This window comes from Diabrotica virgifera, chromosome 1 (genome assembly GCF_917563875.1).
Source record: "Diabrotica virgifera virgifera chromosome 1, PGI_DIABVI_V3a".
NCBI classification, from domain to species: domain Eukaryota; kingdom Metazoa; phylum Arthropoda; class Insecta; order Coleoptera; family Chrysomelidae; genus Diabrotica; species Diabrotica virgifera.
In genome coordinates, this window is record NC_065443.1 from 54,326,926 (window position 1) to 54,341,849 (window position 14,924).

Here is a 14,924-nt window from a genome sequence, read left to right on the forward strand (position 1 = left end):
TAGCTAAGGGAGAATGAAACATCTTCACTCGACGAACACCAAGTTTATTCTGTCTTTTAATTATATTATTTTCAACAATCAAACTATGTTCTTGCAATCATCCACGGGTTGCTTATTCAGCACCCATGGCTCAGTATTTAGAACTCAAGGCTCAGTTCAATATTGGATATTATTTTATATCTATTAATTAATCTTATGATACTTGTGAAAAATCTTATTCTCTCTTATTACAGCACACACTGTATTCGTGTTCATCAAGAGCTTTATTATTCGCAGATCACGTCCTGAACTATTTAGTAGTATCGACTCTTGTGTCAATTTTTGAAATTTTAGATTTCAATTTTTAAAAATTTTTTGCCTTTGCCCATTACTACTACTCTTATACGCACCGCGACTTAAAACGCAGACTTAAAACCCTCAACACGACAACGATATTTAGAAGTTATTGAATTTGCTTGAGAGATTATTTTATCTACTCAAGCGTAACAAGGCATTTGGCGTGCAGTGCCTAATGACAAAAAGATCGGCAATGACGAGTGACCTTACAGTAATCTGATCTTAGATCAAGTGCTCTTAAGTTATTGGTTGTTATTTTTTGAAATATAGACAACTACGCATGCGCGAAAAATGAACCTTAAAAATTAACTATTTTATTCTATATTATACTGAATTGCACGACAGTGTCGGATCTGCACGTAGTCTACAGTTCAACTAACATGATATCGAGTACTTCCGTAAATACTTACTCAGCCCTATTTTGTAACTTTTAGCAACTCGAATAGAAATGATCAAGTCTAATCGTAATTACCCGAAATCGGAATGTTGGATAGCTATCGCGTCATGTTGTGTTTGGATTGGCATTCTGTAACTCACATCGTAATCAGTGTAAATCGAAAACCCCAACTTCTATTTGACGCGCTCAGGAGGTGGTGGCAACCCCGCAATGAAAAGTGAAATAAGTGTTCTGTGACTTTCAAGTTACTGGGGAAGCCAGTGCGGCGCGAAGAATTCATCAACAAAAGAAGAAATTTTGGTTTGTTTTGGTTAAGTTTGACAAATTCAACACAAGAATAAAAAATTGCAATCGGAACGCCAAAGAAAAAAACATCTCATTTAAATTACATAGTAGACTTTATCTCTGAGCATAAAATATTATAGCACGGTAAAAGTAAGTTTTTTTCCTAAGAAAATTTTGGTTTTTCGTTTGAAACTCACTAGACATTCTACCAGTAAATTAATTAGAGTAGCAATTCTTGAAATGTTTAATTTCTATTAACCTTGATGCTGTATAATTATTGGTAAATAAAATTAAACATACAAGTATCTAAATAAATAACAACACAGGCTAAAATCGCTAATTCTTTAACAAATACACGTCAAAACAACAATAATGATACCAATGCGCAAGCGTCAAGACCAGTTTCGATGTCGAAATGTGATCTCGACAGAGCTTGTGTAGTCAAAATCAATTTCTACCCAACGCACAATGGTCCAAAATCCCGAAAATCTGGCCAAAAGTCAAAAAAAATTGACGTTTCGAGAATTTTATTACATTTTCCCTATTCAGTGTTGGCAACCCTAGAGCTCTATCTCCTATACCTGAATTTCCAGTTCAGTTCAAAGTTGACCTTCGTACGGAACAGAAGCGCAGTTAACCCTCCGTTACACGCGTCTTCTATTGTGACGTGGTTGCACGCGTATGAGCGTCGCCCTCACCTACATAAATTCGACTTATTTCGAGGAAGAATGAATGTCAACATGTATAAATATAAAATGGGTTGTACTCACATATTATAGAAAGTCTCGTAAACCAATTTTTTTTATTAATTTAACAAAAAAAAAAGTAAAAATAATATAGATCAAAAGCAAGTTTTCTTAATTTTCAATTTCAGCAAGCCACTGAAGAAATTAACGTTCTTTACGCGAATTCACTTTACTAAAAATACAAATTAAAATTAAAAACTGTTCTGAAGCTATTTCTTTGTGGCATTTATGTAATTAACTATTAATATTTTGTATTTTGATAACGACGTCCGAGGTAAAATTCGAAACGTCAATAAAATCAATTTTTCAAGTTAAATTGTGGCTTATTTCCCAAATAGAATAGGTAAATTTAAAAATGGGTTCTTAACCAGTGGCGCACCTAGAATTTTCCTCTGGGGGGGGAGGGGGGTTTGCTTGGGCACCGAAAGTTTTTTGTATTATTTGTGAAAGACAAGTTACATTTTCCTACTTTCTTTTATATATATTTCTATATGCTCTGGGTGGGATTTTAAACCCCAAACCCCCCTCGGTGTGCCACTGTTCCTAACCTAATCCAAACAATAATATTTTAATTAAACCTACCTAAATATTAAATAAAAACCTAAAAGTTTCTTTGAGATAACAGAAACGTGATTTCACTGTGATTGCACGCGCAGTGAGGAATTCCCTCACTTAAAGAGGGATGTCTCTTCTTTCAACTATCACACAGCACACTGGCCGCCTGAAATATTCTATAACTTTTTCATACCCTCTCATAAACCATGCTAAAGGCATTCCTGGGTGCTAAAGGTTATCGTATTAGTTTACACAATTTCATTGGTTATAAACAAATATGGTGAGGGATTTCCTCATAGCGCGTGTAATGGCGGGTTAAGAATAACTAATATTTTATACGCACAGTCTTGTGCGTGTATCTCGAAAACGAAGTGTTCAAATTCAATTCTGCAAAATGGAGGATATTCGTGGAGCCATCTTTAATAAAAGCCGATAATATCAAAATATTTGTATGTGTTATATTTAGTAGATTTTAAGTTGAACAAAGTAATAAGAAAGTATATATTTTTAAAAAATTAAATTTTCAGATAGCCAAATATGTAGTTAAGTATTCCATCGAATTCCAAGATGATACTACAATCATCTTTTAGCTTATATTTCTCTCTTTAAGATTCAATAAAAATTAGCTGCCACTATCTGCCCCTTTGGTTTTGCGAGAATTTTTTGTACAAGCGCTCTGCGCTATGAGTTTCAATATGAATCGTTAACGACGCAGAATAAACAGATCATGCCGCAGCATTCAGGTAGTTGTTATGACTGTAGATCTTTAGTTATTTCAGTATCGTAGGGTAAAATCGTAGATAAAAGGGTCAGGTACAGTATTGTTGAAAAACAAAGTAAAAATTAGTTTAGACTTTCATATGATTAATAATCGAATTCGTAATCAGCATCCTCAAAAACCCCTGGATATCAAATTTCGACGGTATTACATATATTTAAAATACATAAACCCGCCATATTACATCCGCCATTTTGTTTTTTGCAATTTAGACTTCGGATTTGTAAAATTAGCGACCTCAAAAACCCCTGGATGCCTAATTTCATGCAAATCAAAAAACGCTTTCATATTTTGGCTATCTTTTCGGGTTTTTGGACCACTGTGCAACGTTCCGATAGTAGAGGTCGAGGTGAGTTACAGACTACCAATTCTTACAAATTCCGATCCGATTTTACCTGACCTCTATTCGATTTTACTAATTTCTATTCGATTTGTAGTTACCGAATAGGCCTGATTATGCTATCTCTCACGCTGGAAGATGTTATTTATTCAGTTGCCTGTTGCCTCTTGTAGCATAATGACCTAATGTTACCTATTGACCCACTTACCACGTGTGGGAGTCATATGTTGCCCTAGGGCCGTAGCCATAGGAATTTTATCCATCCTTTGGATTTTGCCATGTTGGCATCTATATAAGACTTTTAGTCTGTTTTTGAAAGGCTTTGACCTTTGTATTTTTTGGTTGGCTCACCATGTTCTTGTAACACTGATGATGCTCTTGTTACAGAGCGAAAACGTTTTGTTTCTATGTTTGTAGCCCTATAGGGGCTTTTTAAACTAATATACCTTTTACCAAGCCAAAAATTTTTTATTAAATTTTACTTGTTATTTATTAATAAAATTTTACGACCTGTCATCGCTGACGAAAAAAAAATACTCTTTATAATAATGTTGATATAAAATATTTACAATTTGTTTAACTATTTACATTGCACAAATTTTGTTTATAGATGAACCTTTCAAGATCTGAAAAAATTCTTACAAGGAAAATAAATAACAAATCAACATATGATAGAAAAAGAAGAATAGGATTTTAATTTGAAATTCAGCAAAATGTATTTGCATTTGTAGGACGTTGTTGTAGTCGTCGTCGTTGCTATTAGACTATTCTGCTTGTGACTCGCTCTCGTCTTCTAAATTTATGATAAAGTCATGCGCTTCATTCATAATGAATTCTCGTCTAACATACTCTTAGTTTTTTCAACATGTCTGTAACTATTTGCTCTAACGTGATTTCATTTAGCCTGATGTTTGCTACTTCTTGAACATCTGCTAATTTACGTAGAGTTCCTTGCGGCCACTTCAGTTTTTATAATGGCCTATATCTTTTCAATCGGTTTAAATTCCGGATGATACGGTGGTAAACGTAAAACTGAGTGGCTATACTCTGTTAATAATTGCTCTACAGCTACACTGGGTTTTTAGACTTAGCACAGAGTAGCGTATCGTACAGCTCCGGCTTTTTTTTTCACTTTTTTTGAAAAATGTATTTTTTCTCCCAGCCATTTTATCACGTCTTTTTTCGAAGCTAATGTATGACATTTTTCAACAGTCGCATTATGAAAGCGTTATTTATTACTAAAACTAAGTTGGAAGGTAAATTGGGAAGATATTTGTGTGTTCAAAAACTCCATATAATTCTGGTGATTCACCAGTTTTTAGTCACCAGTTTTAAATCACCAGTTTTTAGTCCGAATTTGAAAATGAGAGCAGCGTTTTTAACAAATCCATTTTTACTACCACACTGTAAAATAATCAGTCGTTGTCATTTAGATATATATAGGAGATTTTAAGCATATGTTTCGTCCATCATACCAACCTTTTGGAACGGTGTGAAAACTATGTATGTAAATCCCATCACTATATACTTTTTTATACAATTCTATGTACAAACTATTTTGAAAATCTTTAAAATTACTGATAGTATAAGATCGGACTCAAACGACTCGTGTACTTAAGAAAATCGTTACTTACGTATACTTGCCATGTCGTGTGAGTGGGTTACTATGATAGGGGAGCAAAGTATGCTAAATGTGCAGTCACTCGAGCGTTATGGGGACTTATTGGGTTGTGAAAAGAGTAGGTCCTACAACCAAAAAAAGTTAATGATTCAATAAAATTGTGTTTTGACTAGGAAAGTTTTGGGGTTCTGATTTCTTTCATTATATATGGATTTTGGGCTGCTGAATCCGAATATGAGGTTTGCGGACAAAATTTCTTGCCGGAACATTGAAAAAATCGCGAAAAAAGCGAAAAATTTCAGCTTTTTTCCGCTTTTTTGCTCAAATCTCGAAAACTATTAACTTCTAGTAAATGGTCTGTCAACAGAAATTAAAGTACTTAAAATTATCTACAAATATCACTATTTACTTTTTTTTTCAGACGAACCGTTCGGTCTAAAGTGCAAGTTGAAAATTTCCAATTTTTAACGGTCTCGGCAAAACCCACTTTTTACATTCCAAAACTTTATTTTTTATTAGAATACTGTCATTTGATAAATTTCTCCTAGTTTTCTGTACAAATAATAAATGTTAGTTCATAGGTATGGTGTGTCTCTTGTGACAGCTTCCATTAGCCCATTCCGTCCTAAGAGGCCGGGAATGTCTCTGCTTTTCCCTTAGAGCCACAGAAGATCAGGCACAGATGGAGTCACAGTTTCAGTTGGTGTGGACATTTCCTTCGGATCTGTTATCTTGCTTTCTGATAAACCTTGAGGTTTTGTCCTTTTAAAATGAATTAGTTTAACAGCTCCCTGACTTCCATAAGCCTCAGGCGCGGGTTTCTTTTTTATCCGAGGAATGGATTGCTTAGGAGCTACTGCATGTTCTGGTGCAATACAACAAATGCCACATATGACGTGAAAAGTGTGGTATTCGTCGACTGTATGTACGTTAAAATCAGCGTTATCGTACACCTGCTGTGTAAAGCACGGCAGGTCAATTTTCTGCGGATCGCCTGCGAATGCTGACACTTCCAGGCGAACCGCTTCTGTATATGATGAACAAAACCCCAAAGAAGAAACTACATCAACCTATTTTCTTGAGCCGTACTTTTTGTAGAGAAAACGGCCAACCCTGCAAGAATGGTGAGACCAACTATCTGGACCTTCTGCCGCTACAAGACTTTGAGCAAGCGCGTTGCTTATCTGGAAGTGTCAGCAATCTCAGGCGATCCACAGATAATTGGCCAGCCGTGCTTTACACAACAGGCGTACGAAAACGCTGATTTTAACCCTTTCTATGCCAGGCCTTAATTTGCATGTTGGTCCCTCAATCCCAAAGGTTTTTTCATGCTTAGATTCCCATTGCCTTATATATACGTCGCATATAAATAAACATTTTTTTAATGAGTTTTTTTAACCAAAAGTTAAAAAACGTTTTCTTTTCAAAAGTACTCATCAGAGAGCAAAACCAACTTGAAAAAATGTAACTAAAAAAATAATGTAATGTAAATTAACATTAAAAGTTTTCTTTTGTGTGGTACTCCTCAAAACATGACACTACGCAAAGGCCGACTCCGCATTTTGCACACATGTATCTCGATTCGCTTCTTTTTTTTTCTGGTCTTTTTTGTGGCTACAAACGCTTCACCTTCTAGCAGCTACCTATAAGCGTTGTCATCAGTGCTACAATATAGCATATATCTAAAATATGTGAACAAATATATACGGCAATGTGTCCGCATCTCCTGTCTTAGGTGCCAACATTTTGAGGCTTTGCGAACAATAGTCTAACATTTTCGGACATATTTCTACAGTATTGGGACACCAATGAGTCTAAAATTTTATAAGCAACGCATATTTTCGGCTTTGGTAAATTGAGACCATAAAGCCTTGAACGTATATATACGGCGGCTGGGAATACAGACCCACTTTTTCAAAAACATATATATGCAGCGTTGGGACAGAAAGGGTTAACGTACATGCAATCGACGGATACCACACTTTTTACGTCATGGGTGGCATTTCTTGTATTGCACCAAAACATGCAATAGCTCCCAACCAATCCATTCCTCGACTAAAAACTAAACCCGCACCTGAGGTTTATGGAAGTCAGAGAGCTGTTCAACTAATACATTTTGAAAGGACAAAACCTCAATGTTTATCAGAAATCAAAATAACAGATCCGAAGGGAATGTTCACACCAACTGAAACTGCGACTCCATCTGTGCCTGATCTTCTGTGGCTCTAAGGCAGGCCGCACATCAAAGAAACATGAAACGTAAATTACGTTTCATGGAAATAAAACACTGCTAAATAAATATACGTCCGGCCATTTATTAAACTCTCCGAAAATAAAAATGTGTCATGAGCATGAATCACATTCCTTTCATTGGTAGGCAGACTGTGAGATTTGTTTAGCAGTGTTTTATTTTCATGAAACATGTTTCATGTTTTTCGTTTCATGTTTCTTTGGTGTGCGGCTTGCCTAAGGGAAAAGCAGAGACATTCTCGGTATTCTAGGATGGAATGGATTCACTGAAGTTGTGAGAAGAGACATACCATATTCATATTATGAACTAACATTTATTATTTGTACAGAAAACTAGGAGAAATTTATCAAATGACAGCATTCTAATAAAAATTTAAAAAGTGGGTTTTGCCGAGACCGTTAAAAATTGGCAATTTTCAACTTGCACTTTAGACCGAACGGTTCGTCTGAAAAAAAAAATTAAATAGTGATATTTGTAGATAATTTTAAGTACTTTAATTTCTGTTGACAGACCATTTACTAAAAGTTAATAGTTTTCGAGATTTGAGCAAAAAAGCTGAAATTTTTCGATTTTTTCAATGTTCTGGCAAGAAATTTGGTCCGCAAACCTCATATTCACATTCAACAGCCCAAAGTCCATATATAATGAAAGAAATCTGAACTACCCCAAAACTTTCCCACTAGAGGGCTCGTAGAGTACAAATTGAATGAATCATAAGTAAAGTTTTTCATTTTAGTGGGGACTTTCCATTTTTAATTTAATAATTGTCCAATTCCAACAATGGTTTTTTTAGATTATAGCGCCATCTATCCATAATTCGAAAAAATGTCTCGAATAAAAGTTACTTATTTTTACGTAATGACTCCAAATCTGCAATAAAAATGGGGGCTCCCATTTAAGATTTTAAAGTAACCCCTCACCCCACCCCACCTCCGTGGGGGTTGTGTTTGGTGCCATTCGATAGATTTTTCAAAAATATTGAATAAGTGTATTTTTCAGTTTTTCGATTTGATATTTATTTCGCGAAATATAGCGGGATTCGTATTTAAAATTTTTAATTTACCCCCACCCCTCTCCGTGGGAAGTCGTGTTTGGTGTCATTCGATAGATTTTTGAAAAATATTAAGCACGTATTTTTTAGTTTTTCGATCTGTCATTCATTTCGTGAAATATTCGCTTTTTTCTTGTGAAACTTTGGGGCTCACCCATTTTCTTACGCCCCGCCCCGCTTAAATCGTCAGATTTTTTAAATATACACTGTTTTGCATGTACTTAACTTACCTTATCTTAATCTGACATATTTTCTAATGATAGATTTTTTTTCGCCCCCCCCCCTTAACGTACTCCCCTGCATTAAGAACCAATATATGGTAGAGATACATTTTCAGGGTACAAGGTTTCTCCCCATGTAATAATCTGACGCGCTCGAGTAACTGCAAAAATCCCCGCTTGAGCTCCCCTACCATAGTACAATTTGTCACTCGTTGGTTTTCCACTTGTTCTCGGTAAAAATGACTGGAGTCAAAGGGATCACGATTATATGTTGAGTTTTTTTTTAGAAAGTCTTTTGTTCCATATGTCAGTTTTTTTCACCAAAATTTCCATTTGGCACCAAAACAGACTCAAACAAGGTTTATGATACTAGCAAACGTTTAAATGGTATTCCTTATCATAACATGTTCCTCAAATGGATTAACCACCTCAAGTAGATTTGAGCCAAAAGTTTCTCGAGCTACTCACTCTATTAGTTAGGGCTGAGAACCATAGGGTCCCAAAGTCCCAAGCGACAGTTTGTACAAAACTTGTTTTTTAACAGAAATCTATTGTTCTTTAAATTCAGCATCGAATGGTATTGAAAGTTTTGCCATTCATTTACAGATAGCGTCACAGTCAACAGTGAAATCTAGTTCCAAGTGTCCGAAATGCTAAAGCTGGAACCATTTGGTTCCATGTACTACAGTGAGAGTTAAAGGTGAAAGTTAAATGTCAGTTTTATTACTTAAAATTATCATTTTCTTGTTTTGCAATATCCTCCGTGTCCGAAAATGAATCTTGGGAGGATTATTGTAGCTCCGGTTCTGAATATTTACCAGAAAATAGCCATGGAAAATTATGAAAATAATTAATTTGAGTAAATTAATTAAATATAATTAATTAATCAAATTATTAAACTGTATATTGAATAAACTTCTACTATTTACTAATTTTCTTCGTCCTTTGTTTTTAAAAATTCTTTTAAGATCATGGTATAGGCTATATTATTGTTATCAGTACTACAAATGCAATAAAGTCTACAATTATGACATGATTATGTCATAATATAACATTTTTAAAACTTCAAATTTATTTAGGGACACAAGGTGTCCCTAAGTAAAAGTGTAACATTTTGAAAAAACCATGAAATTTGCATTTTATACCATAACGACAGCATTGTTTTAAGCTTTACTGTATTACCAAATCCATAAACAATAATATATAACATGTCTGGCAAAGTATAATTTTGTCAGAACCGTTTTATTTGACAGCAAACTTTAAAATTCGTTTCCTGAAAAATTTTGTGAATGTCGCTTGGAACCCTATGGTTCTCGGGCCTTGTAGTAATCAAGGAGTTGTGCAATATCCCAAATCTTTTTCCCGATTTATAAATAAATATACGTTAAAAATAATTTGCCTTCCTTGGCTATGTACCACTTTTTTATTATTACTTTCACTGAAAAAAAAAAATACAAAAAATATCAACATAATTTGTTAAGTCAACCAGTTGCGTTGCGCGCTATCTCTCTTTCACTTTATCTCTGATACTTTTTAACAGCTTTGGCTGCTTTGCAGCCATCTTTAAACAAGCAACCTTATATCGTCGTATTAAAAAAAATAGCCTTAATTTTATATAAACATGCATCTACGTAATGAAAATTTTTTTTTTTCAAAACTGAATTGCTTTAATTTAATTAAAAATATTTGCGGCCATTTTTTTGGCTGGCAAGCTATTATCAATGTGTTCTCCTATTCTGAAATTTATATAAAAATGTGATTTTAATTAATTAAGTTATGAATGTAGTGATTTTTCAGTGGGATCTTCGACTACTATAGCAAGCACGCAGCTGTGGAAAATTTTAGTAACATGTTTCGTGACAAAACTTTTTCATTTGCATTTTCTAGTAAATTAGTATCATATATTTCAATATTTTTTATGGAACGATAAAACTCATGACTCTTCCGTAATATTTTTTAATAAAACTAATTATTTTGTCATAGCTTGTATTACAAATCATCGATTATTGTTTATTTAATAGTTTTGTGTTGGAAACCGGATAAGTACGCAGACTTCTTTGGTCATTCTCGAACGATATGTTATATTATATGTAAATACATACTTTCTTGAGATACGAAATAAGTTCTCCCTGTCACAAGTAAACATGTGAAGTGACTTATATTTCAACTTATTCTATAGGGTATTTATTCGAGTTTTTCATCTACAGATATTATTCTGACTAAATCTTAGACGAAAATTCAATACTTAAGCCACTAACTTGAGTACAAAATTTAAAAAAAATTATAGAAATCCTTTATACAAGGTACATAGTGCGCCAATAACCGGCAAAATAACGCAAAAGACGGAAAACATAACACGCTGTGAAATAAAGATGAAACTAATAGAGGTTGGAAATTATCAATAGAAACCTATAAATTTACATTATATTGATAGTTTCTCACCTTTAGACGTATCAAAGAAGTTTGGCAACTGCCACTGTGACAGGGAGAATTTTATAAAATTCTCATGTGACAGTTTGACTCCGATACGTCTAAAGGTGGGAAACTATCAACATAATGTAAATTTATAGGTTTCTATTGATAATTTCCCAACTCTACTAAATAGTTTCATCTCTTTTTATTTCACAACATATATTTTGCGTTTTTTCCGTTATTTTGCCGGTCATTACCGCGCTCACCACTGTGTATTTATTGATTTTCTAGTTTTATTTCCATTTTTAAGCGTACTGCTAATCCACAGTACGTTCGAGTCTAAGCAGCAGGTTCTTTTAGTTTTTATACTGCTTTGTTAGCATATTTACTTCCTGGTCACGGTTTGAACCATCGATCCAATAGATCATTCACAGTGAAGTAAATGCGATTAGTCCGCTTGGCTATCAGGCCGATAATTTGTAATTTATATTTAAATATATTAACATGTTAAACTTTTACGTATCATATCAATGTTATTGCTCGCTTATTTGTTCCATATAGTGTAGACCAGCTGATAGCGCATGTTTTGTTATTATCTTTTATGATTATTATAATTTTGAAATGTTAATTAAAACTAAATTTATAGAGTATTTCTGATTCCTGTTGTGTTTAAAGTGTTATATAGCTCGGTCTTTGTTTTCAATTGAAATTTGCAGTGTACTTAGTAATACCTCCCTTGCTAGATATTATTATGAAACCATCTGTTTGGTTTCGATTTCCAATTGGATATTTAGCATCCGTCGATAGGCTTGTAGACAAATAAATGAAATTACTTATAATTTACACAAGCTCTTTTTTAAGAGGTTGTTTTATAGCTTATTCAGTATTGAAAATATATCACACATCACGTTAAATATATTATTTGTTAGTACATCCCTTGACCAAAAAACCAAAGACCATGAAATTAATCTTCTTGTCCAACCTCAATAGAATACATTAAACAACGACAGCAATATCATGAAAGCGGTGATTGATACCGAAAATTTCGAGTTTTAACTATGTCAAAATGGCAGGGTTCTTTTTTATAACTAGGGTTTTTATTATTATTTATATTTTAAATTAATCTGGTCTCTTGATCTCTCAGATACTACCCAATCTAGTGTTGTCCTGTTTATTTTCTTAGTCTTAGTGTTTTATTATAAATCTTTTGCGTAGTTAACCAACAATTTGGTTTTCTGACAACAAATATTTTGTTACGAGTGTTGTTCAAGTAAACTGTTTACCCAGGTATAAAAGTACCAATCGGGCGATGCCTAGGAAAATATTCCACCAACGCATCTCAGTTTACCCGTCTGAATCGCCATCATTTTGTACTCTAATACCGAGTATAGTGTAAAACAAAATAAAAATATACAAAATTTTACACTATACTTGGTCCATGTGATGAAACCGCTCCCGTCTGAAAAACATTTCTAATTCGGTTTCGCTGCGGATTCATATTCAAAAATGTCCCGTTTAAACAAATCTGAAAACGGAATTTTTGGGCAAAAATTGTTTAAACAAATACATAATATCACCTTTTATTGCTCCAAAAAATATATTTTTATGGTTTTGGGTCATTCTAAACAAGAAAGGTATCTTGTGATTTTTCTCAAAAATTGACAGTTTTCGAGTTATAGGTGATTTAAAATCTAAAAAATGCGAAAATACGCATTTTAGAGGCTTAAAAACTCATATTTAAATTAGTATTTTTAAGGGTGTCAATAACTTTGATTAAAGTTAAACATTCCTTTTCATGATTCCGAAGAGTGATCGGGTCTAACTTCAATTTAGACCGTAGTATTTTAATTGTTAGTTATACGCGTCCATCCTGTTTTTTGCGGGTGCGGCGCGCACTATTTTCAAAAATCTCCTATTTTCCTCCGAAAAATATTTTTTCTAGATTCTTTGGGACATTCTAAATAAAATAAGTTTCCTGGCATTTTTCTCAAAAGTTAATAGTTTTAAAGTTATAAGCGATTTAATATCCGAAAAATGACAAAAAAACACATTTTCGCATTTTAAATCGCTTATAACTTTAAAACTCGTAACTTTTGAGGAAAATGTCAAGAAACTTATTTTATTTAGAATGTCCCAAACAATCTAGGAAAAAATATTTTTCGGAGGAAAATAGGAGATTTTTGAAAATAGTGCGCGCCGCGCAAAAAACCGGATGGACAGGCATAATTAACAATTAAAAAACTACGGTCTAAATTGAAGTTAGACCCGATCACTCTTCGGAATCTTGAAAAGGAATGTTTAAACTTTAATCCAAGTTATTGGCACCCTTAAAAATACTAATTTAAATATGAGTTTTTAAGCCTCGAAAATGCGTATTTTCGCATTTTTTAGATTTTAAATCACCTATAACTCGAAAACTGTCAATTTTTGAGAAAAATCACAAGATACCTTTCTTGTTTAGAATGACCCAAAAACCGTAAAAATATATTTTTTGGAGCAATAAAAGGTGATCTTATGTATTTGTTTAAAAAAAAATTGTTTAAACAATATCTGCCCAAAAATTCCGTCCGGTACCCTCCAGATTTGTTTAAAGGGGACATTTTTGAGAAACCGAATTAGAAATGTTTCAGACGGGAGCGGTCTCACCACATGAACTTGAATCATGGATTTGAATCAAAACGATACCGTCCATTTTTATTTGAAATATTTTGTTCTACAAGATTGTATTAGTTTCTGAAAAGGAATAACCTCATTTCAATTTGTATTGTTCAAAAAGGCTCCCAAATTTTACTAAAACGCCATTTCAGTGCGCTCATTACTTATTTCTATTACAGCCAAGCTCGATGGCGTCAACAAACCCCTCCGTAAATCGCGAACCATGGAAGAATACCTTCAACTCGAGGAGTGGAGCCCCCCAAAATCAGTCCAACCGGGGAAAAAGAGGGTAAGTTACACAACTTTCTTGTTTACTTTTATCAGAAAACGTACTGAACTAATAGACAAAAATTCAAACCTTGAATTCCTAAATAAAAATTTAACGAATACTGTAATATGAGTCGCAAACGAATCGATCCGTAGTAAAATAGAAAAAAGTTGAAAAGCTCAGCAAGCAAACACAAGATTAAATAGATTAAAAAGACGCATCTTGTCGAAGACGAAAACACTTAATAAAATAGAAATAATAGAAATCAACAAAATAAATAAGAAGTCTAGGGAAGACATTAGGAAGAACAAAATAACATAGTTAAATGAAACACTACAGGAAAAGAAAAGCATACGAGACTGGAAAAAAAAATCTAGGTGGTAGAAAGCTAATTACAAAACTAGTTATGATGAAAACGACAAAATTACAGAAATTCAAAAATAACCATCATGATAGGAAACTACTACCAAACATTATATGAGTCAAAAGCAAAATCCTCACCAGATAAAGAAGAAAAAGAAAAACAATAAAAAATATCTGAATATATTGCAGATATAATAGAGGATGAAATAAGAGACGCAATGAGCACTATGCGAAATAAAACAAAAAGTTCTAGACAAAGACGGAATAATTAGGAATGATAAAGTTTGGAGGATTACATCATTAAAATGATAAAAATTGAAACCACAAATGATCTTAACTCTTAAATATGGATTAAAAAGGGAAATAAATTTAAAAAATAAAGGAGTGACGATAGACGGCGAAACCGTGAACCATCTGAGATTTGCCGATGATGATATATATGTTAATAGCAAAAGACAGAGAAGAACTGCAGGAAATGTTATTAGATCTAAATACAAAATCAAAAGAAGTAGGAATAAAGACAAATCTATATTTTATTTCACGTTAAGAACGGAACCTTTGGCTTATGCAGATCAGTGTTGCCAAAACTCTTAGGTACGTGTTGCTACTAGTTTGCCGATATACGATTCATTCTAATCAGTCCGG

General features: G+C 33.5%; 1 protein-coding gene across 6 annotated transcripts in view; it reads left to right on the forward strand.

Annotated features, from left to right (window-relative positions):
• LOC114324973 (YLP motif-containing protein 1) overlaps positions 1–14,924 on the forward strand; it is a 103,240-nt gene that overhangs the window by 85,650 nt on the left and 2,666 nt on the right. For all 6 annotated transcript variants that reach the window (XM_028272907.2, XM_028272909.2, XM_028272906.2 and 3 more), the window contains one exon: positions 13,828–13,937. In XM_028272907.2, coding sequence (XP_028128708.2) covers positions 13,828–13,937 — 110 coding nt within the window. The remainder of the gene's footprint in view (positions 1–13,827; positions 13,938–14,924) is intronic.